Raw genomic sequence first — 10,642 nt, 5'->3', positions numbered from 1 at the left:
TGAAAAGTCATAAAGCCCGCGTGTTTTGAATAGATATTGTCTGTTTGTAACTATATACATGTACGTATATACATTATGTATAAATGTACATATTTATGTATTTACTTGTGAATTTTTAAACTTGATTTTCGAAAACATGAAGCATCTTGTGAACAAATTTTAGTCCTTTACTTTTGATTGTTCTTCCATGAAAGATATAGAACACACGTGTGCGTGTGCATGTACGTATGTATGCACATATGTACATTGCGAAACAATCGCACATCAAGTTGAGATAGAAAAGCGTTGTGGTTGGCGATTGAGTACCACTGGCTTTTAAAGAGAAACAAGAAGAATCGAATACGTTCCTGTTCTCTCGTCTCGTTTCTCAAACCGCGCTTATCATCGATACGAAAGGCCAACAAATTTTCGAATACGTTACTTTGTGATTTCACCTGAGAGAAATTTTTTTTCTTATCGAAGACAGTTTTTCAGTTCTACTTCATAGAGCGCTGCGATTCACGATGGAGGAGTTAATGGAACACTTGTCCACTATAAGGATACCAGAAAAACACGATAAAATATACAAGGACGAGTGTGTTTATTCTTTCGATACTCCAGTAAGATGTTATGTTTATTTAGTAGTTAGTAATCCACAAATTTGTTGTATTTCTGGAGTTTACGAGTGCACTAAATATAACGAAACGTAAACCGTAAAGCCGGTTTATACGTTTTACTAGACACGGATTGAAAATTATTAATATTCCTAATAGTTGTATCAATTAAAATTCACAGTCTATTAATTAAAGATTAAAATAATTGTGCTTATTGGTTCCCGTTACACAGGATAGTGTGACTGGCTTGTATGTGAGCCTAACCAGCTTTTTGGGACTGGGCGAAGAACATGTACACCGTTATTACTTGTTATCCGAAAATCCTGTTTTCTTACGCATCAAACGAAATAAAGAAGAAGTAAGTATTGCTAATTGAGTCTGCTATCGTTGTTTGGATATATTCAAGGAAATTTATAAGAAGACTTTGCGCGACTTTCACAGATCCCGTCCGAACCTCAAGGAGAAGGCCCTGAAAAAAAAATTACAAGACTGGCTATTGGAACATCTGATGGATTTGCACCGGATCAACAAAAATACATTTATCACGAAACTTACCAAATTGTTATTTTTCCAAATTTAGTAACGATACCTTATCCAACAGACAACTTACCTGAGAAGGTATGTGTAAAACTGTAAAATAAAATGTCCAATCCATATTATGTTTATCATTATATAGGTTGTGCAAGCTATTACATGTATATTGGAAGCAGAATCTGCTACAAAGTTAGCAGAGATAGAGGCATTGTCTGGAACTTGGGACGGAGAATTGAAAGCAGTTTCCAAGTAAGATAATGCATTAAAAAATTGATACAAGACACTGTGATAATAGCTTAAATGGTCACTAAATTTTTAGGCATGCAGCTAATCTTAAACAATTAGACAATGGAAGGAAGATACCTCCAAGTGGATGGAAATGCGAAAAATGTGATCTAACTCAAAACCTATGGCTTAATTTAACCGATGGCAGTGTTCTGTGTGGGCGTAAATTTTATGATGGAACTGGTGGAAATGATCATGCCGTTGAACACTATAGAGCTACCAACTATCCTTTAGCTGTGAAACTGGGAACCATAACTAAAGAAGGAAAAGGAGATGTGTATTCATATGATGAAGATGATATGGTCGAGGATCCAAATTTAGTGCAACATTTAGCCCACTGGGGTATCAATATTACCCAAATGGAGAAAACTGATAAATCCATGATAGAGCTTGAACTGGATCTCAACCAGAAGTTTGGTGAATGGGTAGCACTTCAAGAAGCAGCAAGCAAATTAACACCATTGTACGGACCTGGATATACAGGCCTGGCCAACTTGGGAAATTCTTGTTACATAAGTAGCGTTATGCAAATGTTATTTGTGATTCCAGATTTTATTAAAAGGTTTGTAAAATGAAACTTTATTTTGAGTAAGCTAATATTATCGGCATCAACACTCCGAAATCAATTTCAGGTACGTAGCTCGTGCTCGAATAATATTCCAACATAATTATACTGATCCTGCAGATGACTTTAACGTTCAGATGTACGTTCGCAGTAGTCTTGCAATTATATAGGGTGAGCCACCTAATGTGACAACTTAGGAGACTCATCCTGCAGAGAGTAGAGTGGCATAATAAGTGTTTGCTAATAGGAATGAATGTTGTAGGGCCAAACTTGGGATTGGTTTACTTTCTGGTAAATATTCGGTGCCACCTAATACGAATAACGAAGAGGAATCACGTCAGGGTATTCCTCCTCGGATGTTCAAGACGTTAGTTGGACGTGGGCACCCAGTATTTTCTTTGAATGGACAACAGGATGCACAAGAGTTCATTCTTCACATAATAAATGTCATAAACGTAATTAATATTCACTTTTTTACAATTCTTGTTACTTTTAATCATTCATGTTAAGTTCAAATTGCAATACTAATATCAAGAAATTGATCGAACAGCGTAACAGTCTTCATAAAATGAACCCTACGGACTGTTTTAAGTTTAAAGTCGAGGAAAGGTACCAGTGCGGTCGTTCGAATAAAGTAAAGTACACTCATCGTCCAGAATATCTACTGCCGCTCCCTATACCTGTAGAAGCTGCGATAAACAAGGTAATATTTAATATAATGCAATCGAAGTTTCTGCCCATTTCACACGCGTATATTATTTATCGGATACATTTTTAGGAAGAAGTTGCGGCATACGAAGCTTTAAAGCTAGAAGCAGAAACGAAAGGCCAGAAACTAGACTCGAATACATTAGTTAGACCTCGTATAAAGCTTTCGTCTTGTCTGCAGGCGATTATTCGGCCCGAAACAGTCGAACAATTTTATAGTTCAGCCCTAAATGAGAAAACAACAGCACAGAAGTAAGCAGTACGTGGTGCAATTTATGTGATACATTGTTCACAAGTGGAATTGTTTACAGGACAACCAGGTTGGCCACTTTTCCAGATTATTTATTGATACATTTGAAAAAGTTCACGGTGAAAGAAGATTGGACACCGGTCAAATTGGATGTAGCTGTTGAAATGCCGGATATGTTGGATCTAAGCTCTCTTCGAGGGAATGGTTTGCAGCCTACGGAGACATTGTTGCCGGAGACAAGCAGTGCCGAACCTCTGATATTGTCTTTCGATACTGCAATACTATACGAATTGATAGAAATGGGATTCCCACCGGAAGCTTGTAAAAAGGCTCTCTATTTCACCGAGAACCGTGACACGGAGACTGCCATAAACTGGTTGATGGAACACGTTGCTGACTCCGATTTTGCAGATCTTTTTGTACCGCCCGGATTCGATGCTAAACTAAGTAGAAATTGTTACTCTCTCAGATAACAAAAGTGTATTCTAGTCTAAGTGAAAAACTTGGATTTCTGAAGACTGGAATAACACATTCTTAAGAGCTGGTACAAATAAATGATTCATTCGTCTACTGTGTTTTAGAAAAAGATAAATTCACAGCTAACGAGGAAGCTGTGGCGATGGTAGTAGGAATGGGTTTTACGAGGGAACAAGCAATAAAAGCACTTAAAGCGACTGATAATAATTTAGAACGTGCAGCAGATTGGATTTTCAGCCATCAGTCTGAATTAGATGCTGTGGATGTTGGAGACGAGGAGGTGTTCAGAGATGGAAATCACCGTACGTTTGTTTCTTTTTCAATTCAGATTTCAACAATATTTATGCTCTGCCTTTGAAATCCTATACGAAATTGTTTCTCGTTTAGAATACAAATTAGTCGGCTTTTTGTCGCATATGGGACCGGCAACATCGGTAGGACATTACGTGTGTCATCTGTTAAAAGAGGAACGATGGGTGATATACAACGACGATAAAGTTCGTATTACAAGAATGAAATATATTTCAATGGGTTTAGCAAAATTCTTATACAAATTGTCTATTATAGGTTGCATTGTCTGAAAATCCACCAAAAGAATTAGGATACATATATCTATATCAACGCATTCATTAGATTATACAATTGTTTTGTATAAAAAATGTATTCTATTATACTTCAACAATAAAAACTGACGGGACAGAAGATTTTCGTTTTAAAGTTAAAATATGGAATCGAATGGAAATGGAAGCATCCCACTTCCGTAGAAAACACACGATCATCGAAGACGTAAAAACATCAGTTTATTTTTCAACAATGGCACCATTTTACAACGTGTATATAGCGTTTTCAATTTTTGTCAAGTATAAAGTATTACTATCACTCTCATCTGCCGTTCCTATACATATACATATATATATATATATATATATATTTAGACATTGCATATCTTTAACATTATTAAAAGATTTTAAATGCACGTGATAAACTATATAGAGATCACTCTTAATAAACGTCGCGACTCCTAATATAGCAGCTTTCAAATAAATATAAATTGTATTTTACAAAGTCTCATTCGAGTTTCCTGTAGTATATCAAATTTTAATGATAGTGTAAAAATATATTTCAAGAATACTTTTAAGTAAAAGGCCACATCGTAGTTATTTAAGGCTACCGTATTAGATATTTAATTACCTTTCAAGGCAATACTGTTTTCAGTTTCTTAGGCTATGCGACGACTCCAATTTTATAATTTACAAATTATTCACATAAATAGCGCGTTCATTATTTGCAAATTAAACCGCATCGTTCGTAAACGTATTTACAAAGAACTTGTTTCGATAGATTCTTTTCATAGTGAATCATCGTTTGATTGTCTGGATCATTATTTACAGCAATAAGTCTTTAAGCTGTGTTCATGGCTACGCAATCTTACGAGTAAAAAATGTTATTTGTACATTAATAAATGCATAAGAAAACTCGCAAAACGCGAGGATAAAGCCTGTAAATATGTTTGTCTGATAATTGATCTGTAATAATTGTAAAAGACGATTGACTTAAGGCATTTTCGGTATCATCCTAACTAGTCATTCTAAACCTCGTATTGGCATCTCCATCAATGATCCCGGTCGATGGTGGAATAGCATATATAATATTATCTCCATCCTTTTTAAACGTCGGCTCATGCACTTCCGGTAGCACCTCTACCCGTAATACTTTGCTTTTATTTCCTAACATACATTTAAATTTCGTGTCGACTGTAACTTGCAAATCAGCTGACCGTAATCTATAAAATGCATTGCTTAGTACAGGATTATAAATACTTGAATCCAAAAAGACTTACTCACTGTATATATCTGTTACTCAAGATTCCAACAAGTTCCCCCACTCTGTCGTCTTTCGCGATAATCGACATAATGAAGTCGTTTCCTCGATTGGAATGAATTGTTATTAGTTGGTCTTTTCCAGGAGATAAGCTCAACCCTGTAATTTCGGCTATTGGTATACCTTTTCTCAAACTTTTGAATTTCGAACTATCAAGCTTGTATATCGTGTGTTCAGTCACCACTAGTACACGATCTTTCGGTTTATTAAACCTAGAACAATTTGTTTGCTAAGAAAAAGATTCAGATCGCACCAGGACATAAAATAAATCCTGTTCAATAATCTCATATTCAAACCTGTTAGTCTTTTTAATGAATGCACTGAATAAAACTGTCTTAAAACGGTCAGTATTCCGTAGATTATTTATCGAGGAATTAAAGGTACTGTAATGTGCATTCTCATCTGACTTGGATAAATAATTTCCCTCCCAGCGTCTGTCTTGTCCCCAATGCTGTCGTTTCGATCGCAGAACTACGCCAGCAGCCATCTAAAAAGTATATTCGTATTATTAAATTAATTGCTATGCATACTACGAAAAATTGAACGTCGTTGTTTCGAAGTATCTACCTTCAATCGTAATTGGGGCCAATCTTCCCGAGGAATATGTCTCAGAATCATCCACGCCCACCATCTCTCGTACATCATTCTCAAGTAATAAAGCGACTGTCTCACAGCGAAATTCTCGCGGGGCCAAGTTAAGCGTTTGCCATAATCTCGCATATTCTTTGCGTCGTGGAAAACCTTTTCAAGCTCTTTAATGTAAGTACGTACTTTGTATCTTTGGTAATGTTTCATTATAATTAGCGCCGCTTTCATCTTTTTATACTTTTGTCGGCACAAATATCCTCTCCATTGCTTTTGCAATAGTATCACAATATCAGGTATCAAGTCGCTACGTGCCTATTAGAAATCAATGCTACATTAAAATCTCGAGTAAAATCGAAAAGGTCACTGGGATGTGACAAGTCATTGAAAGATATTTCATGGAATTATTTATAAACGAACCTTTTCTAACGCAAAAAGCGTTCGAGGCGATCGAATAAATATTTTAGTATGGCCATATTTAACGTCCTTGCCAAAACCTTGGTCGTCTAATAAAGTACGAACACCGTCCCTATCGCTACCATCTCTAAAATTTGGCCACGTATATTGCGATATCATTTTATACCTGAAAGAGATCGAAATTGATTAGTAATATAGCAGTGAGTTTTCGATTCCATCTTAATTCCAGTACCGTTTTAAGAATGTATCATATCGTTGACGGTACGCGAAACCAGCCCGTCTGACCAACACGTTCTCAACCAGACCCAAATATCGTACTTGGTGAGTTACTCTTTCCTCATCGAATACGACTGGTGATTTAACTTCATTTGGCTTTATACATCTCACATAGTACGGTTCTTTGCTGGTTAAATTCTTAACCAGAGCTATCATGGAATTTCGGAAAAGAGTTCCAGCTGTCAGAGGTCTTTTCGTTGTCTGAGAAAGTAACATAATCAAAAATTATTACGAGAATATGCACTAATAATATTATACATATTTATTAACATACCGCCAAAATATTCTGAGCTCCTTCGGGCCACATTCTACTAATTATAGGATTGCTACTCTTGTATAGCAATCGTTTAAAGTCCTGAAACAGTGTATCTTTATTTTTATCTAGAAAGCCATTAATACTATATATCACATCGCCGGCATAGTGTTTAATCTTGAATTGAGTTTTATGTTGAAGTTCTTTGTCCATTGGCTTCAATTGTCTGGAAGAATAATGCTCATGATTTATCAATTTTTGATCCATACTCTCCAAAAGCATCTGAAAGAATTTTGTTATAAAATAAGGCCAAACATTTTCCGGTATAAAAAGTGATTAATGAGAACGAACTTCATCTGTTACTTTGCCGACATTTATGCAAGCCTCGTCCATAATAGCTATTATTCCTTTATGAGGCTGTTCTACTAAATCGCAAATTATTTGATTGTTAAAATATTCAATAGTTTGCCATGCTATACCTTCTTTCTTATATTCTTCCTGTTCTTGTTTCAACACCAATTCTAAAACATGAAACATTTTATAGTGTAATCCTTCCGAAGAAATAATATTATTTAAAAAAGTTCTTACCAATGAATAGCTGTTGTAGCTTTTCATTGCAATAATTGATACAAAATTGCTCGAAGCTGTTGATATCAAAAATTTCAAATCCGTATATATCGAGTACTCCGATTACGGTTCTATACCTCTTATAGACTTCTGTATCGTTTACGTTAATAGCAGTGTTAACACGCGATACAATATCAGTGAACAATCTCTCGTATACAGCCTAAAAAATTTGTAGATCTGAATAAACAGTGTTCAACAGCGATTTTTTCATTTACAACATCGACTTTTTTCATTACTTTTGCTAATGCATCTCTTCCGAATTCCGCCTGTTTCGAAGTGTGAGTCTTTTGCATGACTTCTCCACCTGCTGCTATTACTCTTTGCGTAAGTGCTGTGCTTAATTCCTGAGGACTGATGGAAAGCAAATTTGCTGTATCATTTAAAGCAGCTTTGTTTTGAACATAAAGCTTATCCTCTTCAAGTTTAAACGTGATATTTCCCTAGAATAGATACAAAATTCCTGTAAGTAATAAAATAATGAAATTTGTATTGGTTTTATAAACGCATGGTAACAAACCAGGTGTAATATTCCCGCAATGACATTCCAGACTGTCTGTATTTCGTTTTGTGCGAATCCAAGGGTGGACATAGCAGAATTCACCGTTTTGTAATCACTCTTATCGGTTGGACTTGCTTTATTACAGTTTCCAGCACCAACATAGAAATACGCAGCTGGATCCCTCACTAGTCTAAGCTTATTTAGCTCTGCTTCGCTGCAGCCATTCAGTAACTGTAAATTTTCATTGGAAATCACTATTCTCTGCAATCTGTTATTCTGTGGGAAAATCTAAATGATAAGTAACAAAGTAATACCTGATAAAAACAGTGAAAATTACGTTCTCCATTCTGCTGGTACACAACTCTTGATTTCTCTAGTAAATAATTAGTAACATGTCCGCCAATTGGATCTCCTTTAAAATTGAAATCTATATCCATGTACTTTCCAAATCGAGATGAATTATCGTTTCTGTTTGTTTTTGCATTCCCAAAGGCTTCCAATATAGAATTGGATTGAATAAGAATATCTTTTACTCTGACATACAAGAAAAAGATAATTGTAAATCGTATGAATACATATCTTAAAGACAAATGAAATTGCTTTTACTGTATTTTTCTATTTGTATAAAGTAATCTATGTTATGGACCTACAAAAATATAACAATAGTAAATTATAAATCTGTTTTATCCTTAAAACAGTTTTGACTATACCTTTCTATCTCTTGTTGACCAGTTAAATTGGTGACTGCAGCAATGTATTTCATAATAATTTTACTTGCTTCAGTCTTACCAGATCCTGATTCTCCACTAATTACTATGCAGGTGTCACGACGTTGTTGTTTCATTTCTTTATGCACCGCATCAGCAATTGCAAATATGTGTGGTGGATTTTCAAATAATTCTCTGTCTGAAATATAATAATTTTTATAATACCTTCTTTACTTCTTGTCCTTAAATATAATTACTTACCTTTATATTTATTAATGTAGTCATTATTGTATATGTTTATATTTCTATATGGGTTTACACTGACACAAACTTCTCCGATGTATGTATAAATCCTACCGCCGTTGAATCTGATAATAGCAATAAAAATCGTAAATGACAAATTCCTGTCGCAATTCGTACTTCAAAGTATAGAATATTATCGAAAAGAAATGTGAGTAATCGCCATTTTTCATTTTAAAGTTCTACTACTACCACCGCCGTGATTAGTCTCTGTTTGTCAAAGATAACATTTATCTGTTTATCGGTAATATGCAATAGAAATCAACATTTATCTTCGACTTTGAAACGTCGTTCTTTTCGTACCCGTTCCAACTAATCGCGCGCTTCGTCCAAAAGGGCAGATTTCTTCGGTAAATTTTCAAACAATGTTATATCTGCTAAAACAGCAGAGTCTATTAATAAAGCTCAAGTTCGAACTCAAGGCGATGACTCATAGAATACACATATATAAAGCCCGATAAGGTATTAAGCATATTGCTTCTAGGAAAATCAAAATTGTGGCTCAGTGAAAACCGACCTAATGCATGAAACCTGTAGAATCAATCGATTCACAGATTCCAGATTTTCTATAAATATATGTTTCGGGGACACTTAAATACACAATCGAATCCTGATGCTCGACTCGATCAAATCATGATAGCTGAAAGACAGCAGTGACAGCAAATTTTAATAAAATATTAGGGAAATGGGCGGTTCGCTGCAACAAGTTTTTGTAGGTCAAGTTCAAATATAAACACAATTGTGTTGCACCGCAACCACCTGCTAATGGTTAGCCACGCCCTCTTGGTGGATGATCTATGAAGTATAAATAATTAAGAAATTACCGGGAACCGGGTGTAACACTTGTCAACGATTCAGCGGAAAATATCAACTCGTATTTTTCGCAATTTCCCGCCAATTTCTTTCTTTATTAGATTAGTCGATAGTGTTGATCGGTACATAGACTTACCGGATTCGTAAGTTATCCACAACCTTCTCCAAAGTAATCACATCCAGGAGAACCAAGTCTCCGATGCCGACTTCGTCTTGTGCTGCCATTGTAATCAATAAGAAAATCACACGGAATTTAGGGTTCCATATAAATGTACGCGTACTTGTCGCGTGTTGGAGACCAGCTCCTCTTCCTTCCCTATCAACGAACCGTCCACGCAGCGGAGCGAATGACGAATGTGGTTCACGGAAATCCTCAACCAACACAAACGCATACTCCACCCTACCTCTTCACATATTTATAGGCATAAACTATACTCACTTTAGAGATTGAACTTCTACCACGTCATTTGATGTTCTTCTTTCCAAATTGGATGACCTTGAGAGACCGACGTGCAATTTTATTGTTACTTTACCCTCTGACGGTTATGGATTATTTTTCTGGAAAACAGTGACTACATTTTTAGTTTCTGAATTTAATATTCAATTACAGTAACAGTGGCGATCATTGTAATCGTAAATATAATTCTTAATAAATATCGACAAGTTTGAAATTTAAATTTTAAACTAAAATTTTGTACGCATGCGTACTGGAAAGTGATTCTTTCGCGAAAGTTTTGTCTCTGGTTGTTCTGCATCACGCAAATAGTTTTGCATCAGAGATTTGAGAAGCTACTCTCTGCGCATTTGGTTTAGCGCATCGCTGAGTTCATGAATTCAAAATGAAATGTGTGCGTACTCGATCATCTCTCGTT

The 10,642-nt window shown here is 35.5% G+C and overlaps 2 protein-coding genes across 3 annotated transcripts; one reads left to right on the top strand and one right to left on the bottom strand.

Annotated features, from left to right (window-relative positions):
- Positions 1-262: 262 nt before the first annotated feature.
- Positions 263-4,114, top strand: Usp5 (ubiquitin specific protease 5). 2 transcript variants are annotated; one of them, XM_078178277.1, is made up of 13 exons: positions 263-599; positions 826-951; positions 1,035-1,211; positions 1,270-1,376; positions 1,447-1,974; positions 2,045-2,116; positions 2,240-2,432; positions 2,528-2,680; positions 2,756-2,937; positions 2,997-3,382; positions 3,517-3,714; positions 3,800-3,909; positions 3,980-4,114. In XM_078178277.1, exons 1-13 carry the CDS (start codon positions 504-506, stop codon positions 4,043-4,045), a joined length of 2,394 nt encoding a protein of 797 aa, XP_078034403.1. In that variant the 5' UTR covers positions 263-503; the 3' UTR covers positions 4,046-4,114. The 2 variants fall into 2 exon arrangements, with proteins under 2 accessions (XP_078034403.1, XP_078034402.1); XM_078178276.1 differs by having other exon boundaries at positions 2,513-2,680.
- Positions 4,115-4,190: 76 nt separating this feature from the next.
- Myo31df (Unconventional myosin ID) lies at positions 4,191-10,148 on the bottom strand. The gene is made up of 15 exons (XM_078178275.1): positions 9,907-10,148; positions 8,919-9,025; positions 8,661-8,856; positions 8,265-8,484; positions 7,969-8,181; positions 7,688-7,891; positions 7,413-7,611; positions 7,176-7,345; positions 6,846-7,106; positions 6,528-6,772; positions 6,299-6,461; positions 5,861-6,193; positions 5,590-5,780; positions 5,257-5,505; positions 4,191-5,195 (listed from the first exon to the last, which is right to left on the bottom strand). Exons 1-15 carry the CDS (start codon positions 9,993-9,995, stop codon positions 4,988-4,990), a joined length of 3,048 nt encoding a protein of 1,015 aa, XP_078034401.1. The 5' UTR covers positions 9,996-10,148; the 3' UTR covers positions 4,191-4,987.
- Between the last annotated feature and the right edge of the window lie 494 nt (positions 10,149-10,642).

The sequence above is a fragment of the Augochlora pura genome, chromosome 4, assembly GCF_028453695.1.
Source record: "Augochlora pura isolate Apur16 chromosome 4, APUR_v2.2.1, whole genome shotgun sequence".
Taxonomy (NCBI): domain Eukaryota; kingdom Metazoa; phylum Arthropoda; class Insecta; order Hymenoptera; family Halictidae; genus Augochlora; species Augochlora pura.
The sequence above is the reverse complement of the archived record's forward strand: the minus strand, read 5'-3'. Positions and strand labels throughout refer to the sequence as shown.